Below are 22661 nucleotides of genomic sequence, written 5' to 3'. Positions count from 1 at the left end.
AGTCAATATCCAGTCTAATCAGTTTCATGATGATTTTCATGCTTTAGTTAGCTCCAACATAGACTTGATTCCAACAGCATATCCATGGTTGGTACTTACAGTATATAGAAAATAATATCTAAACTTTATGTTAATTTTCTTAAAGATCTTTTAGTTATCTTTCTTTATTATTTGTTTTAATCATCATCATATTCCAGTTAGCAACTGTATACCAAAAACCAAAGCCTTAATTCCAACAGCATATCTGTACCTGATATTTGTGTAGAAATCAATATCTAAAAATCATTTTCTTAATTTCATTATTTTCGTCATTTAAACTTCTAGTTAACTACAATATAGACTGAATTAAGACAGGCAGCAAAATGACTAGTGATCAGTGACCATGTCCATCTACTGTAGAATCATGTGTCCTGTCATTGTCCTTGATCAAGACACTGAACCCCCCCCTACCTCATTGTAAGTCACTCTGCATAAGAGTGTCAGCTAAATGCCCAAAATGTAAATGTACCATTCAGATTTCCAACAGCTGTCAGGACTTGGAGCCAGAAGGGTGTAACTGGCATTTTGGGTGGGAATTCTAAGTAAAAGCTGTTGGTGAGATTATTTAGTAGTGCAAGTATCTCTTTATCTGTATATTTCTGTGATGACGTTGTCATTATCAAAATATATTTACAACATTTGATTAGCATATAAAGCGTATAAAGTTTGACAAAACCTATGTCCCTCTGGCTCGAAGCCCTCGATGTAACCTTGTTATTTCAATTTCGATGATTTTGGTGATTTTCATTTTGTGTGCTTTGTGACCCTAGGGCCTATGATCCCCATTCAAAACCTATGACAATTTTTCAAAAATTTTGTCGCAAGTCATCACCGTCTCTCCCCCAAAATGTCTTGTCTCTCTCTACTTTTAACTGTATAATAAACGCCCCAAAAAATCACCAAAATAAGCAAAATAAATAAATAAGAGTGATTTTAATGAATTTCTGAGTAGTTGACTTTTGGAAGCTGCTGTGTTTTCATCTGAGCGCAGCGATGTCTGCACCTAGTATTCGACTCGACAGGGCTTGAAGCCGACCCCCTTTAGCTGGATGAGATTTACAATAGAACAGTCAGTTTCGGGCCAGCCGCGATAATAGAGTGATGGGCTGTTGTGCAGGCCATTCTAATGGGACTTGACTGTCGCGGATCAATGGGGATTTATGCTCCGCTTGGTGAGTACGCCCTTGAGAGGCCAACTGCTCCGCAACGATAGCGGCTCACACACTCCTCGCCCCGTCTGTCGCTTTGTCGGCCTACCTGAATTAAACACCTGGCACAATGCGCGAACATACGCACGCACCTATAAATTTGCAAAACACACATGCACTAGGCACACACACACACACACACACGCCATCACTTGCAAAGAATAAAGAGAAGTAGACACACACACTTACTCACCACACTCCCTCTTTTGTAATGAGTGCAGTCTTCCATTTACAACCCCCCACACACACACACTCACACACTCACACACACACAGAGCTGCCACCACCAAACCAAGTGTTAAAATAAAGCGTTCCAGTGTTTTGAGTGATATACACCATATGATAAGTAGTTTGTGGTATTTAAAGAAAAATACAATGGTGTATAACCACAGACACCATAATGTCTTTTCAGCGCCATTTGTCACCGGCTGGCCCTTTTGAACTGCTAATGTCTGAGCCGCTGGAGGCAAATTGAATCACTGTTATTTCCACCCAAATGGAATTTCAGCGGTTAAAAAAGAACAATGCAAGTCTTGACACCGGGCCTGTTCAATAATCAGATTTCCAGCTCCCAATGCACAGGGGGACTGGAGAAAAGAGTTGACCCAATATATTTAAAAGCCTGCTTCCTGGAAAAAAGGACAAGTGGCAGCAGGCGTAGGGGTTGAAAGAAAGATAAATATTTATTACAGTTATCGAGTTTGCCTCTCCTCCCTCCTGATCCCACTGAGGCGTCAGACGCGCCAAGAAAAGAGCAGATTGATGGAGATAATTTGTTATTGGATATAAACAGTTTTAAAGACGCAGAGTAATTCTGCCCAGAGACCTAATCCCTCACAATCTCATCAGGGGGAAGAAAACACCGGCAAGTTGTTTTGTTTGTCACAATCTTTTTTTTCCCTTCCACCAAACAATAATATCTTCCTCCCAGAGCATTTGGCTGTTTGACTTTCAAATCACAGGCATTAGCCGGTGTACTCTTGCTCAAGGCGGGTGTAAATATGCACATGTGCTGTGAATGACAGCTCTGTCATGGCTAAATTAATTATTGGTGTGAGGCAAATAACGGCAGAGCTGAGAAACATCTATACACACAAAGAAACACATGGAGGGATACACAGGAAACAGCAGTAAGGCCTCTTCGTGAAGCTCCTGTGATATTGGACAAATGTTTGTTGGTATGGCGCTTCCATCTTGACAGATTGAGCGCGATCTGGTTTTGTTTGGTAATTAAAATTATAGTACAATGCTGCTCATTCCATTTGATTCGGTGCTGGACGGAGTGCAATCTGTCTGAGATGATTTAGTTGTCATGTTGAGTCACGCACACCTTTTCAACTGCTTTTCTATTGTATTCTGCTCTGTTCTCTTCTGTTTTAGTCTGTTCTGTTTTCTGTTATAAAGACAGTTTACAAGATCAAATTTGGACTCTTTTAGGCTAAGGTATGGCAAATGCCATATCCAGCTGACATCCATGCTGCTGGATGATCTATTCTATTCTATTCTATTCTATTCTATTCTATTCTATTCTATTCTATGCTGTTCTGTTCTGTTCTGTTCTAGTCTGCTGCTCTGTTCAGTTCTATTTTATTCTACACTGTTCTGTTAAAATAATGTTATGTCTGGTGGATGATCTGTTCTTTTCTATTCTGCTCTGTAGTATGCTTTTCTGTTCTATTCTATTCTATTTTATTCTGTTCTATTCTATTCTCTTCTGTTCTGTTTTATTCTGTTCTGCTGCTCTGTTCAGTTCTATTCTATTCAACACTGTTCTGTTAAAATAATGTTGTCTGGTGGATGATCTGCTCTTTTCTATTCTGCTCTGTAGTATGCTGTTTTGTTCTGTTCTGTTCTGTTCTATTCTATTCTATTCTATTCTATTTTATTCTGTTCTATTCTATTTTATTCTGTTCTATTCTATTCTCTTCTGTTCTGTTCTATTCTGTTCTGCTGCTCTGTTCAGTTCTATTCTATTCAACACTGTTCTGTTAAAATAATGTTATGTCTGGTGGATGATCTGTTCTTTTCTATTGCTTTCTGTAGTATGCTGCTCTGCTCTGCTCTGTTCTGTGGATGGTGGATGATTGATGGTGCTATTGTTAGCATTCTGACAGCTTTCTGTTCCCCGTCTCTACCAGATGACCTGAACAGCACCCACCAGCACTGTGTCCTAGCTGGAGACACCGCCCGCTTCAGCTCAACACACAGAGTGGCGGAGGTGAGCAGCCACCGGGCCTCAGACGGATACCACAATGTTTTGAATTTGTAGAGAAAATGCTGTAGTATGCTAACTGTGTCCCTTGGTTTCAGTGTGGAATGCTACCAATGTTAACAAACCATTTTTACGGGAATGGAAGAATGCATAAAAGAAGTAGAAACTTTTTCTACAATGTGTCTGGTGAACAAAAATAACTAAAATTCCAAAACTCAACATATATCTCTCTAAAGAATATAATGTCACTGTCGGGTAACTCCAATTTTGGTGGTTTTCATGTTTTAACCGCAGCTGAAGGATTACATGCTCGTCTGTGGGTTGAGAAAATTTTCCAACCCTTGGGTTTATTAAACTTTTCAAAACCAAGTAAACTCAGAAATGCATTGTAGTCAAGCTACAAACAAGGCTGTTTGTCTTGGTTCCTGAAGACTTGACAGTTTGGAGATACACCAGGTTTTCCTCTGACAACAGTGATAAGTTGGAATAAATGCTTATTTGCATGAGAAGGCATTGGAAATGTAACCACTTTTAATGTCACAAATTTTGATGTCATTACCCTCAACCTCCACAGTTCATCAATACACCAGAAACAAATCCTAAAATAAATGGCAATCCTTGTTCAATTACAAATCTACCTTTTGATTTTCCTTTACATGTTTGTCCAAAGCCCATAGCAAACCCAATCCAGTGGTTATGTGTGTAAAACTACGTGACCGGGTCTGTCCCATTCCCAACAGTGCTCCAGTGGGACCCTGGACTACATCCAGTCCCGCTGCCGAGAGGCCCTGTCCAACCTGCACACCGACCCAGAGACCGGCTCCCACAGCCTGCTGGCCCTGCTGCCCGACACGCTGCAGCACTGTGAGGAGGTGCACAACGAGGTGGGGGTTTGGTGGTGTGTGTGTACATACAGGTGTGTGTAGGGGTGTGTTTGTATGTGTGTACACATGTGTGTTTGCTCTGCTCTTGTGTGTGTGCGTGCGTGTGCGTGTGTGCATGCATGTATGTGTGTGTATTTTGTATGCTTGTATGTTTGGGTGTGTGTTTTTGCCATGATGCTTGTTTGTTTGTGTGTGTGTGTGTTCCTGAATGTACAGATGTGGTTGTATTATTTCATATCCATAATACAATGATTTTATTTACTCTGTGATCAATCTTGAAATGTTTGAAATTATCTTAAAAGGTCTTAAATATGGTTAAAATTGCCATATAAGTCGGAAATTTGACGTCAAAAATGTAACTTTTTCTTGGTGCATTAGTACTTTTCTAGTGAGAAATCTCCCAAGCTGCACCGGCTACTTTAATGTTGTTTTTACTCTTCAGGCTGGAGTGTTGAGAAATTTTATTTGAACTGGCATTAAAACAGCCTTTAAAAGGCTTAAGTTTAACTTGAAGAAACCGTTGTCACCCTGGTGACTATTTTGTGATATGTGCCAGACCTGAAACATGTAGCATTTGCAAATACTTGAAGGTTTGTTTTGGCCTGCTGGGAGCACCAGGTGAATGAGCTTGGCCACATGGGACAACACAATATGTGGCAAAATGATTTTAATATACTTCTCTGGGACTGTCAACTTACCTGAAACTATCTGAATTGTCCTGATGCTGTAAACCCCATCTGGTACTCCAAGGAGGTTAAAAAAATAAAGTTCAGGAATATGATGAATCTCAAAAGTTTTGGATCTGTCATGGAATTTGATTATTTTGTTTTTAAATTGATGTTTTTGTGCATTCATACATTTATACATATGGATACCCTCTAGTTGATCTACTAATCTCCGATGGAATGATAGCCCAGATAACAATTTTGATGTTACATTGACATTATATTACATAATTTAAGATAAAAAAAATCTAAAAATAGAGCATTTTGGTCATGGAGATTGTGCTATACAGTATGTCATAGAGTAGTCATGCAGAAACGTTTAGGAGCCTGTATAGGAACTATTTGATCTTGGTTTGATGTGCCCTTTGCGTTTCATGTGCATCATGGGAGCTGCTGACCATGCTGAGAGTTTACTGATTACAGGTTAAAGCTCTCTAAAAGGCAGACTGGGAGCCTGTCAGCAATCCACCTTCTACTTACCTGGTTATTTCTACTCAGGGAAATGCCTCCTATATAGAAATCCAGGTTGTTCTCATTTGTCCTGGCCTGTGATGGATCGTAAGCCAATAGCCTCTCCATATGTTATCTAAGGATGGAGTCATGGGGGGGGGCATGACTTTCCCCCTCCCTTTTCACACACAACAATGAGTGATGCTGGCTTGGGGTATTGAGGGATAGAGCGAGGTCAAAAAAAAGGGGCCGTGTGGGGCCGTCCGCGGCGCTAGCGGCGGCCCGCGTTAGCCTGCCGGAGGCCAACAGTTAATATAGCACTTCACCTCTCCCCCCTTTGCACCCCTGGGCTCCGAGTGCACTTCCAAGCCGACGCCAGCACCCAGGCCCCTCGGCGGGACGCCATGACAGATGAGCCTGGCGTAAGGTTGTTTAAAGGTTGTAGGCAGTATTAATTATTCAGCGCTGCCAAACAATAGGGCTGTCTGTGTCAGGAGGGCCGCTGCGCTAGTTGAGCTAGCAACACCTGCTAGCTTGCCGCATAGCGCCACAGGATTACCCAGCATAGGCCCCCACCAGGAGGGCAAAACACGTTTATTTAGGAAAACAGGATGCTATTTATAAAAGAGCAGGTGTGTGTGTATGTGTGTGTGTTTAAGTAAAGGGGGGGGTTGCTCTCGGGGGCTCCAGCCTACCCTACCTGGCGCTCGCGATGATCGATGTGGCCATTTGTTTGGAGTTGCCCACGAGAGCAGAACACCCACTTAAATGATGTATTGTTGGCGGAGTTATTTATGATGGCGGCCCACTTTGGCGCTTAGCGGGTGCATATTGCGCGGGTCGTGTTTGACATGGACGACCGAGGAGCGAACAAGCCGGAGACGCGCAGGCAGCCTGACCCGAGCAGCGCCTTATGGGCCTTTCCTTAAAAAGTGCTAAACAGAGAGGGCTAGCGCCGGCTGACATCGCTCGGTTGTCGTGCAATGCGGCTGAACGGGGGAGGGGGGGGGGGGGTGGTGGTGGTTGGGAGGGGGGGTGGGGGGTGGAGGTTGACAGTTGTCAGAGGAGGTGGGCGGGTCTGACGATGATGAAGCAGAGCGTCTGCCATCTGAGTACGAGTGTTCAGGGAGGAGGGGGGGGGGGAGAGAGAGAGACAGAGACAGAAATGAAGAAAAACTGAAGTTCCCACCTGTTTGTTAAGCTTGGTCTCTCTCACTGTCTCTTTTTAATCTCACCTGCTGTCTTGGAGGGCGGGGAGGGGGGGGTGGGGGGTGAGCAGGGGAGGGGGAGGGGTCTAACGTAGCATCGCCACACGGCCCCCGTGTGCCTGTTTGGCTTTGAAATGCTAATCCCAGACGCAAACGTCTTGTCTCATTTAAAGCCACCGTGTCACTTCCCAGGTGGGTGTGTGACAGAGTGCCCTGGGGGACCCCCTCTAATGATGCCAGTCCCCCCACAGTAAATATTGAATGGAGGGACAAGCTTTTCCCACATGTTCTGGCAGAAAGTAAACTCGGTGTGGAGGCAGGTATGCGTGACCTTCCAGCGTCCTGTTTTCCAGGCCAAAACTTCTCCCCAGGCTCCCGGCTCTTCGCTTGGCTTTGGAACGCCTCACCTGAGGGGCTTACGCTGGCAATATCAGTGTAATCTTTTAAATCGCTTCTCAAAACACATTTCTGCTGGCAGGTCTGTACAGTATGTAGCTGGTGTTTGCTTATTTTATTCCTGTCGTATTTACCTGTTCCTTTTTAACCCTGTTTTTAATTCAAGTCTGACACTGTTATCGCATGTCTTATTGGGATTTATTTATTGTTGTCTTAATGCCTGTAAAGCACTTTGTTAAGTTTGTTTGGAGAAATGCTGCGCAAATAATGATCACTTACTGATGAAACAGTATTCAGAAAGAAAATGCGTCTATGCTCTTCTGAGCTGTGCAAAATCACGATTTGGCAACAGTTTTCATGTCATTTTTTTAAAGATTTAATGTATTAATTTAACTATTATTTAACTACGTTAGTCACATTGATATCAAGGATCTCTGCTCCAGTGGAGACTTGACCAAGACAGCAGGAGCCCATATTGTTACATTTGGCCCCAAGGACGAAAAGTGTTGATTTGAAAACTGTCATTATATGGAGTATTATAGATAGGAATGAAAATGTTAAGGTCAGTGTGTGTGTGTGTGTGTGTGTGTGTGTGTGTGTGTGCCCTAGCTTGTGCAGGACCACTCTGGCAAGTGTGTGATGAGTGTGTGATGAGTGTGGGCTGGGGGGGACCGGCTCTCCTGCTTGATGTGTGAGGAGGCCAGGAAAGGTAAACAGAGGACGGCGGGCTGGGATCGATCCCACTCTCATCAGCTCCCACCTCGGGGCCCCGGCCCGGAAATTGATTGGACCTGCTCAGGGAATACCGTGGAGGTGTGAAAAAATCGCGCCTCATTAAATGGGAAAAAAGGGGGCTACTTGGCTTTGACTCCCGGGTCGCCATGGTGAGCGGCCGGTCGACTAATGTGGGGCTAATGTGTAGTTAGTGTGTCCGTCACCTGGAGAGATGACAGCCACTGCCGCGGGGGAGCCACTAGCTCCCCTCTCGCTCCCCCGCGCCGTCTCAGAGAAAAACTAGCCCTAACAACCGCTCTCTCTTTCGCACACACTTTCGATCCGTCTGCCTGGATAGGTGGCATTTAGTTAGAGTTCCCCTCTTGGTAACTCACAGCTGGGCGGCCAGACTCCAAATGCCACAGAGCCGGCGCTCCTCAGTCGCCTTAGATGGCCTGCTTTGTGGCTGCCGCTGGCCGGCGCGGTGGGGGCCAGGCAGCCATGTCGGCTCAAAGCGGAGACACAGGTTGGCTTCTTCTCACTAAAGGACAGGCGGACAATCAGAGAGACGGAAGGAGGGACGGACAGAGAGAAAAGGACGGCCGATATCGGCGCTCAGCGGCTTTGTTGTGTGTTTGAGCTGTAGTGATCGAAGGGGAGTGGATTCGGAGAGTGTTGAAGGGACCATAAAAGCTGACATTTCTTTGAAGGGTGGGTTGTATGGAGTGACTGTGAGGCTGCTGAGCAGTGCCACTGACTGTGTATTCTCCCTGACATGCCCCAATCCTTGCATGTCATCCCCGCTGTGATCAGAGCCTTTTGGAAGCAAATGGCAGGATGATTCTGTGCACGGCTGCTACCCAAGGCAGACCTGCTCAAATCGTTTGTGCAAATAATTCTTGCCCTTTGTTTTCACTTGCTTAGAGTGCTGAATGGGTGGTGTCGTGCCTCATAATACAAAACAATGACTGCTAGAATTTGAGTTAATCACAGGACAGTATTTGAGAGTCAGTTTAGCATACTTTTGCATGAAGAACAACTTACCTGACGCTATTTGAGTTGTCATGATGCGATAAACCCCACCCATCTGGTACTCCCTGCAAGTTAAAACAAATAGAAATAAAAAACACCTCCGTGAATTATTTGCAAATGCTATTTGACCCAGGTGCAGTCGGAGGCCTAGCAGACATCTCACTTTAAGGTTTTGCGTAGAAGTCGACTGCTCAAACCGCTGTGAGTTCACATCTCTAACAAGGGACTATGCAGTACATCGTCTAATGCTCCGTTAGAAGAACAATAAACAGAGTAGGTTTTAGAAAAGGAACAATAGCTCTCTCAGTCCCATTTGATATGCGACTCCTTTGTATGCAACTACACTTTGTGTTGTACAGTTGTCTTATGTCAAAACGAAATGGGGCATGCATTGTTTTGGGTGGATGATGCTTTGTAGGATGTTTTGGGGGAGGGCAACTCACAGCGCCTTTCATTTACGTCGGCGGCATTTGGGGCAATCTCTGACATACACACTCGCACTGGCAATTGTATGCACAGGCACTGACAAAGACGCTCACACACCTACGTAGACAGACACACACGCAAGGGCACAAACACACGCGGATGCGCATGCGGGCGCACACCAGAACACACACTTAGAAATAGATAGGCTACACCTGGCTACATGAAGCATCCTTGCGAGGATTAAATCAGCACTTCAAAAGAGCAGGAAACAAAAACACTCCCAGTGGAGGAGAGGCGAGCGGCTCGGCAGCCGAGACTGTCATCCCCAGACGGAGCGAGGGAGCGGGAGAAGAGGGGAAGGAGGGAGGAGAACGAGGAGAGGAGGGAGAGGGCGGAGTTTTCAGGTGTGCTGACTGGAAGGTGTGTGTGTGTGTGTGTGTGTGTGCATGTGTCTGTCTATCTCTGCGTGGATGTGTGTTAAGATTAAGCGTGTGTGTGTACACCTAGTCTCATAGAGATGACCATCATTTACTAGGATTACTCTTTCATATAACTCAATAAAAACTGCTGTTTATTAACACAGAATATTGTACTTTACGGAGATCTCAGACAAAGAAAAAAGCATAAATCTACTTACAAAATGGGCAGCAATGAGTGCAATGAGTAATTTTCCAAGGGAATATATTCTTTTACTGCTTTCTTCATTTTCTCCATGGCCAAAATCACATCCCACATTAACCTCTCTGACTAGGCAAATCAGACAGATTTAGCACATTTTTTTTTAAACGATCATTTTTGGGAAATGTTACTTTTATGGGGAACAACATGACTACCTACAGAGCTCCAGGCCCTGGAGAAAGGCCTTGTGACCAGATATAGTGAATTATTATAGAATTGATAACCATTTCCATTACAAACAAAAATTGACTCAGACAGAAAAAAGCAGAACTATTAAATATTGTAGTGTTAAAACACATCAAGAGTTTTGTTCCAAAAGGAGATATCCACCACTTGAAAAGAGTGATGCCTTCTCTTACAAAATGACTCATAGCACAAAATTTAAACATATTATGATTATGGCTTTTGACAGGATGATGTAACTTATGTCCTTGCTTGACGAAATGATAATGCTTTTACAGGCTGTACTGCAGACTACATTCTAGTAATACTGAATTATAATTTTTAAGCTTTGATTATTTTCCAAAGTTGAAATAGTCCATTTTGGATGGCAAAAAATATTTATTCAAGATATTGATTCCTGCACATACATAATTTCCTGCAGTTCCATATGTACATGTTTTTTATGAACATTTTTAGACAGTTATTTTGCTTTTATGTTTTATGCTTTCACTGAGGAGCGTTGACACTTTTCTTACTCAGGCAATGATATTTTCTAGAATTTTATAGAATAGATTTTTTCACTATCTTACATTAGATTAAACTGAATTAATTGGGTTTCTATATTCTTGCTATTTAACCACGAGTGTGTCCCTCTGTGTGTGTGTGTGTGTGTGTGTGCAGGTGGAGTTTGAGTGGCTGCGGCAGTACTGGTTTCAGGGCCAGCGCTACACCCGCTTCTGCAGCTGGTGGACCAGACCCATGGAGCAGCTGGAGAAGGACTGGAGGCTCATGGAGACCATGGTAAGACCACACTGAAACCGTTTCCTCAGGCTGTGTAGCTCAATGGGTCCAGTATGGCACTGACACTGCAGGGGTTAGTGGTTGCATTTGCTTGATTCCCATCAATGTCCACCAAAAGACATATATAAATACTCGTCCTAATGATTTATCAATTCATCAACTCTAGTAATATATAAATGTGATATCTAAAATATATACAAATATATTTTCAACAGGCCCCTTAATTTTCAGCCCAGTTCTTTAGCAGGAGCATTTTTCCCCAGGAATAAGAAACAAATTCTTAAACATATAAGGTGAAAACAGTTATTTATTTACAAGACCTGTTTCATATGGTAATAAAGAAAACCATACTTATGGATAATAACAATGACCCTGATTCCTCCATTTAACATTTAGGATAGGCTGTAAGAGGAACAATAATATATATACTGTATGTCCAGATCATATTCTCAGACCTGAATAGTAAGTAATAATTGCATCATTTTTACTATTTCCCAGCAATATCAGCAGCTTAATGATCACCGTAGACACGCCTCTGCTTGTGCTTATTACACAAACTACATAAATGATCCGCAGGTGTGCATGAAATTACATGACGGGTTGTCTAACTGCTCACCACTGTGCATTATTAAGGATGTGTCATATGTTTCATCACAGCCTCACAGAGGTTTTATTGGAGTGGAACGTGGGCAAGCAGCTATTAGTTAGACACCACTGCAAGGGAAAATCACTTAGTAATGTCAGACTCACAAACCAAAAGGGGCGTGAACACACATTGAAGTCACCTTAGTCACAGCTCTGTACCGTAAATATGTACAGCACACACACACACACTCTCTCTCTCTACTGTAGATATGGCACGCTTACACACACACATATACACTCACTCTATGCTAGAAATACTGTATGTATACACACACAAACACATACAGATTCTCTCTCTCTCTCTCTCTCTCTGTCACCAGTGGTGTCTATGGTGCTTCTCTCATAGTTCGATTTGAAAGAGTGTGTGTGCATGTATGTATGTGTGTGTGTGTGTGTGTCTGTGTGTGTGTGTTTAACACCCAGACACCAGAAGCAGCAGGGGGCACTCTTGTATCACTGTAGCAGCAGCAGAGGGGACGAGCAGAAGAGCTGTGCTCCTCTCTCCTTCCCCTGCTCTCTCTCTCTCTCTCTCTCTCTCTCTCTCTGTGTCTCTATGTCTCTCTCCCTCTCCCTCTGTCTCTGGGAGCTCTCTGTCTCTGTCAGTGTCGAGCGCTGAGCAGTAATCACATCTAATGCTCAGGCGGGGATAAAGACAGGGGCTGGAGGAGAACAGTGCTGCTGCTGCTGCTGCTGCTGCTGCCGACGCTGCTGAGCACCAGCCACAGTCGTAGTCTCTCTCTCTCTCTCTCTCTCTGTCTCTCTCTCTCGCTCTCTCTCTCTCAGTCGAACAGCCTGGCAGGGGGCGTGTGTGTGTGTTGGGTGGGGAGGGGGGAGGTGGGGGTAGTAGACAGGGGCTAAACTCATCTAGAGCTCCACCTCCGGGCCCAGATGAAGTGTGTGATTTGGACCTGTATTTAGAAAAGGGCATGAGTGAAATGTGAGGTCTCTCTCTCTCTCTCTCTCTCTCTCTCATGGGCAAGCAGACCCCATCCATTGCTTGTGTGTGTGTGTGTGTGTGTTTCGATGTGTCCACATGTGGATTGAAGTCATGCAATAGGAACATAGCATCACACTTCACACAACATAGCAAAAGAATCACCAGTGACATTTTATTAAAAAAAAAAAAAAAAAAAATCAACTTGACAATCATTTTAAATTTAAATAAACTCTTGAAATATTAGTTTTCTGTAATATAATTGTATTTTTTCTATCTCAGATTACTTTTGTATGCATTTATATAGACATTAATTTAATTGTTTAATTTATTTGGGTATAAATACAATTAATCACATCAGTGTCAAATCACAAAAACAAGCATTTCCACTTCAGAAATGCATATTTGACCCACAGAAAAATAAAACGCCGGTGAATGCATAAATGTAATGATTCACTATTGTGATGCAAGACAACAATATTGCTCTCGCAAGCAATATTAACATACACACATCGACCCCCGATATGCTGATGAAAAGCACTTTTGGTTTTTATAGATGTGACTTATAGATTTCCTTTTGGTGGTTTTGATAGCTTGGGCTTTTCTGCAGTTAGATTAAATTACATTTCTCTCAATTGCTCCAGATTTATTTGAATTATGTGTTTTACCTCTACATTCCTGCATTGCATATATTTTAGATTATGAAGCTGGCAATTTACAGTATACTGTAATCGAATCAAATAACAATGACCTACTGTGTGCAGATGCTATTTGCAACACCATGTATTTATTCGGATTCTTTTTTCCACACGGTATATTTTAAGATGGCATGTTTTTTTTCAAATTTGACATCATCGTGGGTATTTTAAAATAACAAAAATATGCATCTTCAAATAGGGTTTAAAAAAACAACAGTGTTGTACTATACACCCACAACGCACTGTAGCAATAAAACAGCCTATTGTTTTATCCTGCTAAAATAGCAATACAAACAGCCACCCTGCCTTTCTTTATTGTCATATTTAGCACGCAGTGTTGTGGGATGCGCTGGCCTATGTGTGTGTTTATTAGTGTTAGTTTGTGTGAAGAATATTGCAATATGGGGAGACTAGCTGCTGTTTATGGATACTGTCTCTCCCTGGGGCTCCCCCCCTGCTCCTCAGCCTGTTGTCATGCAAATGTTCATCCTTCCATTTGAATGACATTCTGATAAAAAAAAAAAAAACAAAAAAAAAACACACACACACACAAAAAAAAAAACAAGTCCACTGCTTCTCTGGCTCCTTTTTCTCTCCAAACTGGTACCCCATGAATTCCTTTGCTTCCTTGATAGAAACAAAGAGATGGGCTGCTGAATAAAGAGCATGCAAGTGTGAGTATGTGTGTGTGTGTGTGTGTGTACAGTGAATGTGTATGGTGTAGTGTGTGTGTGTGTGTGTGTGTGTGTGTGGCCTAGGTAAGGTATAGGGTGCTTCTGGAGGGTGGGGCAGGTTAAAGGACATTAACTTAAAGGCTTTCCCCTCCCCTGTGGTCTAGGGTGCTGAAGCCCGTTTTGAGCGGGCCTGGCTTGCAGCCTCCAGTCCCCCAGGACTCTGCTATCATGGCTATCATACAATAGTGACATTTCCTTAAACCAGCAACAATGAATAGCTTCCACCTGACTGACAATAGACAGAGAGTCTTGGCTTTATGCAGAATATTTTAAATACCGATGTGGCATTTTTTAAAAATTTTTTTTATCTTTCCTCTTTTCACTGTGGGGGAGAAGCGACAGCGACGAGCCCATGAGCCCATCTCCCTTTTTTTCCCTGTCCTGTGTGTCTACGTGTGTGTGTGTGTGTGTGTGTGTCGCTGATGTTAATGTATGCACTCGGCGTGACTTTAATTGATTTAGCAGCTCTGCTTGCACACTACAGCTTTTTCCCTAATTTGTCACTTTCCTGACTTCTGTGGCTGCTCATCTCACAACTTCAAAAGCCACCGCGGATGCAAAGAGATTTCAGTGCACTCTGTCTCCCTCTCTCTCTCTCTCCCTCTCCCTCTCTCTCTCTCTCTGTTATTTCTTTCTCTCATTCTCTCCCTCTCTCGCTCCTGCTATCTCCCCATATCTCTGTCTTTCTCTCACACTCTCTCCCCTCATTTGACAGGGGAACGAGCCTTGTAGATGGAAATCTTTTCAACGCATATCAAGGAAATTAATCTACTTTCATAATAAATGGGATCCACTCAGTTGAATACATTTGTATACTTCAAGATGTACAAAACAGGAAGGGGTATCGGGGGCCATGTCTTCCTCTACTCCGTGCACCCAGCCTGTCACTCCCTGTTTTCCAACGGTTTGGTCACACACACACACACACACACACACTTACACAGCACACACTGTCTCTTGTCTCATCGTGTGGCATTGATGGAGCTGCGGCGGTTATGGTGGAGGCTGGCTTTCTTTTTGGTGTGTGTGTGTGTGTGTGTGTGTGTGTGCACGCGCATGTGCAGAGATCCGCCTGGTGACCATTTCATCTTCTCGCCTCTCTTTAATAGCGGTCTTCGGGAACAATCTGGGCCGCTGAGGAGGGTTGCAGTGCAATCACACACAGCCCGGCCCGGTCACCATCGATAGCTGATTAGGTTATTGACCTAGCGTAGGGGTGGTGGTGGGGGGGGGTGTGTGTGTGTGTAGAGACAGAGAAAGAGAGGAGGCAGGGGGGTGGAAAGAAAGAGGAGGAGGAGGGGGGGGGTCAATGTAAATGTTATTGCTGTGTGAGCTCATTTGATCAAAGTCCTGGAAAGGTTAAGCGAATCCAATCTGGTTTTGTATGGCAGAGTGCAGACACAGGCGCGAGGGGAGAAACCCCCAGGACGGAGAATGGATTATCATATTGGCGCTGGAGTAGCAGGGGCCTCCGACGGACAGTTTACCCTGCCCGTAATGCGTTTAGACAGCAATTGGCCTTAATAACCTTTATTGACTTCAGCGGGTCAGTGCCAAGAATCTAATTATCAAAGTGTATCAATTTCATTGGAGTTTAGAGTTGCACCGCTCATATAATTATTTTAAGGTCGGGCCGGGGCAATTAATCCCCTCTCCACTTATTTGATGGCTTTGTAAAACATTATAAATGTTATGGTTTTCTGTTGTGCGTTTCACCGTAAATAATTTCAGGGAGCAATTTTTTTTAATGTATTATTTGGAGAGCTCGCCACGCTGGTCCGGCTCAGGGAAAAAGCAGGATATTTAGAAAGCGAGAGGCCAAAGCTGAATCGTGTTGCAGATGTTTACCGGCAGTCGCTTCTCTCTTTCACTCTCTGTTTTACTCGCATAGCAGGGCAGAGTTTTATACCCGCTTTATATGCACACATGGAACCCAGATTAATTATAAGTGTGAACTAAACAGTAAACTGTTTAAAGAGCATTTTTATTGCTTATTATGAAGCCATTTATTATCTCTTACATTAAATCACACTAAGCTTCTGCTTCATTTTGTGCTGCTTTTTAAGCTGTATACTGGGCTTCTAGACTTATACAAGTAATATATTACAATTCCGCGTGGTTCTTATGAATATATGTGTGCCTATATATGCGTGTGTGTCAGTGAGTGTGTTTGTCTTCATATGTGTGTGTGTCTGCACATGTTTTTGTGTGTGTGCTGTGGGTACGTGTGTGTACGTTTGCATATATAAGTGTATGTGTGTCCATGCTTGTGTGTGCTTGTTTGCATGTGTTTGTGTCTGCATGTGTGTGTGTAGGTCTGCATGCGTCTGTGTGTCTGGATATGTGTGTGTGTGTGTGTGTGTTTCTCTCAGTCTGTCTGGGTGTACAGTGTGTCCACGGTGTGTATGAAGGAAGTGAATGTGCAGCTGCACAGTAGTTTATCCTTCATTGACAGTCAATGCGTGCTGTTACCTGGATAGTAGCAGCTGTTTTTCCTTATCGCACAACATAGACTAGAGGCCTAATCCACACGTTCATTATTGCACAGCCTTGTTTACCCGCGGCTCTATATTAGCTTGCTTGCTTTGCCCTATTTAGACGGAGCCGTATAAAAAAGAAATTACTCAAAGATTATTGTTATTATTCATTTAAAGAGGAAATATATGGCTGATAATACATTTTACATCACGCGGCAGCTTGTGTTTGGAAATATAAAATGAAAAGAAGCAGGAAGGGAAGGAGAGAGAGGGAGAGAGGGGAGAAAATGTAGCGTAAGTCGCGGTGCAAAGGTATTTGCAATTCTCTTTGAAGTCCCTATTCAACAGGGTAAGCTGAATTTTCGGCAGCGCCTGATAGTGTTCTGGGTAAATGCTTAAACCCCTTTAGAGAATTTTCATGGGCAGATACGCGGTGGCTTGAAGGGAGCGTTTATGTTACCTGGAGCCAATGCAGCCTGCAGCTTTGTACCTAAAGACATACAGTAGTAGTGAATGGAATCCCACAGAGGTTTGTCTGTGACAGAATCTCACCGCAACATCGCTGCAAGCCGGCGCGGGAAAAGAGAGCCGGGACGGTTTTAACCCTTCCACTCCTCAGCTGCACATCCCACGCATGGATGTATATTTACAAAAACACACACGCATGTATGGGCTTGTGGGTAGCCATAGTAAGTCCCCATGTACCGAAGCTTTATTGAAAATACTGATAGATGTCTGATGAAGGTCCTCATGACGATGCTGTTTTCAGTGCCACGACAATGTAACAGTTTGTGTTGCACCTGTTTTTCTATGCAGTTGAAAATGTTGCTCACTATTAATTTCTTATTTTTACGCTGGTAGCCATTGTGGAAGCCCCGTTTCATGCATTTATTTTGCATCAATTCTGCATTAATTTTTTTTTCTTAAATGTGACACAGTAGAGCAAAAATGATATATTGAAACACAAAACTCTGGTGTCTCTCAACCTACTACTGTAGTTACCAGGTCATTCCTTGTCACCTCCAATTGCTGAAAACAGAGAAAAACAACTTTAATTCCTCTTGGGGATGGAGCAATAGTTCAGTAAACATGCAGTAAAAAAGTGGGACTTGGCTTGGTACAGTGGCTTCAGACATACACACGCATGTGGCAGCTAATGGTAATTGCTCTGGTTGCCGTTACTCTACTGTGTGTTACATGTGTTCTACTGTGTGTCTTGATTCCTGAGTATTGCTGAACAATACCTGACACCGGTTACTCATCTTTTCTGTTTCAAAGCGATTTCCCGTGAAACGATTCCTCATTTAAAGCGATTAAGACGATTCCTCGTATGTGTGTAATTATTTCTCGCTAACAGGATAGAGCTCATTTTCCTGAGAGGTTTGGCGGGGAGTGCCGCGGCGCTTTCGATTCCCACAATACACTTTAGACCTGAGCCAACTCGCTTAGCGCTGCGGATGACTGAATATGGAATGTATGAGCGGAACTTTGCCATCATTTGTACTGTGTTGTTGCTGCGGTTCATGTCCCAACACGGAGACCTCGAATGAAACAATGCCATTGTTTTACGTCACTGCCGTTTATGACAAAAATGAGCTCATCCAAAAGCCTCACTTCCATTCTCTTTGTACCCGGAGCTGTCAGCTAATACACCTCATCTTTAGAATGGGGGAGGGAGGGATTTTTTTTGTTATTGACAGCAGTTTGGATAATTCATTTTGTTTGTCTGTGAATTGTGATGTTGACAGTGTTTCCACTGTATCGGCAGGCTTTGAAGGCGGCTCGTCTCGTTTTCTTAGAAAACAAATGAGCACTTTACAGAGACTGATCTGTCTTATCCGCTTAGCAGCTCCCTCAATCCCCGCATTTATTTACTCACTTATTTACTTACCTCTGTATTTATTTGGTTTGATTCCCCCCCACACACACACACAAACACACACACACACCCACACCCTAGCCGCCTCCTCCTTCTCCTCTTCTTCCTCTCTTCATCCTTGGCCCCGATCAGCAAGATAAGCCTTCAGAGGAGGGGAGATAACATCCATTAAAGTGGTAAAGAGGAATTATGGGGCAGCCCAGATTAATCACTGCTCAGCCTAATCGCATTCAGTGTGGACGGCGGGGCTGGCTGCGGGGCCTAGCTTCTTCCTGTGTCATACCAACAGAGGGAGAGAGATGGAAGGGAGGAGTGTGTGTGTGTGTGTGTGTGCGTGCGTGCATGCGAGTGTGTTGAAAAGTGCCTTTATGGGGGGAGAAAGTGAAAAAGATGAAAGAGAGATTTTTGAGCTTCTCATAGCAAAGCCCAGCGCTCCTCTAGCTGAGTAGTGATATTACCACTAACCAGCACTTGACATGTAATTATTCCAGTACTTTGATCCAGGTGTAATTGTTTACTCTCCCAGCCATGCATGTCAAAGTGGTAAAGGGAAATAAATTATCACTAACACAAAAAACATGTTGTTTGGTTACTAATAGCATAGAAACTCACTTTTTTCCCCACTTGTTTAATTTGTGAACTGTTCAGTTTTATTTGTGCAGTGTTAATCTTATAGTGTCCATTGAATATGGAATGTATGAGCAGAACTTGTCCATCATTTGTACAATATTTTTCCTATGGTTGATGATCTTCTGGGAACAGATAAGCATGTCTGTGGACATTTTAAAATGTGCACATACTGTATGTACTTTTTTTTTGCCCAAAATAAGTATAATCAAGTCAAGTCAATGAGAACAAGGATAAACTCCCACAAAAAAAGTTAGGGAAATATTAGGAAAAAAATGGAAGAAAGGGCCTCACAGACCCACTTCTTCTTCTTCTTTTTGGATCATTGTATTTTAGCACTTTGCTGTTTTTATCACTTCACTTTAGCTCACTTTACCACTGTAAAAAAAAAACAACTAAAAAAAACAAAACATTGAAATATTCAGAACTTTGAAATATTCCAGATAAGCCAGGTCTGAAATCTCGAGGTAAAAGAATAAATAAATAAAATGAAATAATAAAACAAACACTCCCCCACCTAATACAGGCTTTGGTTTCTGGCCAAGCTGCAAAGTCAAAAATCTCTAGATTTTCAACAATCTGTGATCCCAAATGACAGTTTTCATCTCTGTTTAGGGCAAGGGAGTGTCAGGCATACGGTCTCCAGTGTGGTTAAGGATATGGTTAAGGTGAAGATCAGATGCATAATCAGCGTTTTAGTTGAAAGGTTGCAGCTAGTACAGAAAATGGCACTCAATACCTTCCTCGCAGCTGCCACACACCCCACCTCCTCTAATTCTCCAAAGTCATCGGAGCAGCCATCGTGTTCGGCTGCTTAAGTGCGTAAAGCCTTCGTCGAGAACAATGAGTGGAGAGAATGGGGTGATCCTGACGGGAAGACACTGTAAAATTGTCTGATTCGCTTGAAGAATTGCAAAGAAAAAGGAGAATTATGGGAAAAGATGTCTGCGATAATTGTGGAGTTTTTTTTTGGAGGGGGGGGTAAGGGGGAGGGAGGGTGAGGCGCTTGCCAGGGGTGAAGGGAAGAGAGAGATAATAGCAGGATTTAAGCCGGCATCAGAGAGCGAGGGAGCGAAAGTGAACGAGGAGGAAAATGAAAAAAGTGATGCTGCAGACAGGGGGATGCGAGTACAGTCGAGAGGAAGTACAAGTCCTAGGAGCATGCTGGGAAGTTCCAAGCTTTGTTTCTCTGTCTGCGCACCTTTCACAACAAGGCATGTATGAAGAGGATAACCCGACGGAGATCAAACCTGATGTGTGTGTTTGCTGGTAAAGCACATTCTCTCCCCCTGTAATGTCTCAAGGCAGTCAAAACGTAGGGGGAAAAAACAAAACACTAGTTCCCGAAAACCACACTGTGATGTTTCAAGTGATGTTTTTAGACCACTTTAGTAGCCAATATTACAGTAATTAGACATGTCCCACTCGATGTCAGAGGAAAGGTCAGTGCAGGAGCAGATGGGAAGATCGGAGCGGCCTTTACTTTGGGGCTGTACCACAGTGATGAAGCTCACAGGGGCTATCGTTCCAGGTAGTGAGATGCTCCCCCTCTTCATGCCCTTCCCCTGCAGATAGAGCGATCCGGTGGGCGGTGTTAAATGGGTGAGATGTAGGACAGTGTAATTAACGCTAGTCCTTTAGCGGGCCCCGCCTCGCTCCGCTGGGAGCGCCCGATATAGCGCTCATTAATTCCTATTTGTGTGTAATGAGAGGGTCATGTTGGATGTAATAAATGGCTCTTTTATTTGGGCGAGAGCTGCAGGGCGGCATCCTCTCCTGGCTAACAGTCTCATAAACACCCTTTAGCCGCTCTCATCAGCCTCCCTGGGTGGGGAGCAGCCTCACACACACACACACACTTGCACACACTCATAGCACAAGGAAGGTGGGATGCGCTACTCACTGGGGATGCTGGGAAGAATAGAGTGTTATTTGCGAGAAATTCAGGTATGTTCTGAGGCGCATTAATAACCCTAACATCCCTGTTTTACATTAATGATAGAAGTAGCCAGTAATAACAGGGTATCCGCAGATTCCTAAGTCTTAAAATAAATTGTCCACATTTAAGACCTTAAAAGTATTAAAATAGTGTCCATTTTCTTATAGTGCTCCTTTACAGTTTCAGAAAAGTGGAAAATAGGCTGGTTTTGCCAGCTTTGATTCGTTATTTTATGTGTTTTATTTATTTATTTATGTTTGTAAATTGGTCTTAAATTTAGTTACAGGTAGCTTTACAACTAGGGGCGGGAATCTTTGTGAATCTCAAGATTTGTTTTCGATTCATGGTGTCACGATTCGATTTAAAATCAAATCTTGATTCATCACAATTATCTACACTATGCGATTCAATACATAGATGGTAGACGTGATAAGAAAAAAAATGTATTATGTATTGCATTCAATTTACTTAGTTCCTTTTTATTAATTAGTGTATATCACCCTGCACAGTGGAACACTTCTTCCCAGGTTTTCTGGGTAACGTCTAGTCGGGTGAGCGTGTAAGTTTGAAAATTATTTTTTTTTAACCAGCCCAAATTAAAACAGCCTTGAAAAGTCTTTCTGAAACCTGCAGGTACCATGAATACACATCAATACCCATAGGCCATCCTGGTACAGCAGCTAAACGTGTCAGCAGTCTTTCTGCCTGTTCACATTTAAAAGTTATTAGTTCTCACCACTGTACAGTCTGGTGATGCTGTGGACTGTCTGTTGACAACACAGCTAAATATGTAAAAGTTGACATAATTAACATAACCAGAAACATCACAGGCAAACAAAAATACAAAATAGATTTTTATGATGTTGGCTCATCATTGGTGTTTTTCCTTTTAGCCCCGCTTCAGCAAATTTATCCATAGAGCCAACGTTTTTTCTAGAACATACAAAACTAATCAAGAAAAACTGAATGGTATTCACAGCACAACAGTCCAGGCCTGTACTGTTTAAGGACTTGAGCTGTTTTGTTTTGGACTAGTTGTTCTGCAGTATATTGTTTATGGTAGTGAGCCCGCAATTGTGGAGATCTTTATCTACTGCACTGTATACTGCAGGCCTAGTTCTTCCCTGTCATTCACTGCTCACTATACTTCTATAGGCCCTGCACACTGTATGTCAGACTAGACATATTGTATGAAGGCCCGTCTACTTTCCCTGCAGGAACGCGTGGTTTCGAGCCAGATGCAAAAAGTGAAGAATCGCTACACTTCAGACTTCTTGTAGTCAATCAAAACTTTGTTAGTGGCGCATTTCAACCCCTGCAGGCACATTCCCCCTCTAAAACAAGATTCCTCTGTGTGAGCGTGCCTAGATGGATGGAAACCCTTTTTATTGGTTTAGCATTTTTGAAGACATGAGGTATGGTGCAGTTTGTGTAACACTGTAACTCTCGGGGCTTAGAATGGCTGGCTTTGGCCCCAGTCAGCAAAAAGCTTTTTACTGGCAGGAGAGTGAGGTGCTGATCACAATCTGCTATCTAGCTAGAATCTAGACGCAGCTTTCACGTATTGAAAGGGAGAAAGGGGGTTTGAACAGAGCAGAAGGTACTTGTGAGCAAGTGTCGCGCTCATCGCAAACATCTCTGTCCTGCTCCCTCGTCTTTGTCCTAAATTAGCCCAAGCGCCTCTCAAAGCTTTGTCGTGACGGACGATGATGCATTTCTACCAGGCCAGGAAGAAGTGTGTGTGAGTGTGTGTCTCTGTGTGTGTGTGTCTCTGTGTGTGTGTGTGTGTGTGT

The 22661-nt window shown here is 43.3% G+C and overlaps 1 protein-coding gene across 1 annotated transcript in view; it reads left to right on the top strand.

The window, feature by feature from the left end:
* fto (FTO alpha-ketoglutarate dependent dioxygenase) overlaps nucleotides 1–22661 on the top strand; it is a 124634-nt gene that overhangs the window by 28187 nt on the left and 73786 nt on the right. Inside the window, exons 5-7 of the mRNA XM_078285181.1 lie at nucleotides 3386–3465; nucleotides 4200–4343; nucleotides 10816–10935. Of these exons, the coding sequence (XP_078141307.1) occupies nucleotides 3386–3465; nucleotides 4200–4343; nucleotides 10816–10935 (344 nt within the window). The remainder of the gene's footprint in view (nucleotides 1–3385; nucleotides 3466–4199; nucleotides 4344–10815; nucleotides 10936–22661) is intronic.

This window comes from Centroberyx gerrardi, chromosome 1, assembly GCF_048128805.1.
Source record: "Centroberyx gerrardi isolate f3 chromosome 1, fCenGer3.hap1.cur.20231027, whole genome shotgun sequence".
Lineage (NCBI taxonomy): Eukaryota > Metazoa > Chordata > Actinopteri > Beryciformes > Berycidae > Centroberyx > Centroberyx gerrardi.
The sequence above is the reverse complement of the archived record's forward strand: the minus strand, read 5'-3'. Positions and strand labels throughout refer to the sequence as shown.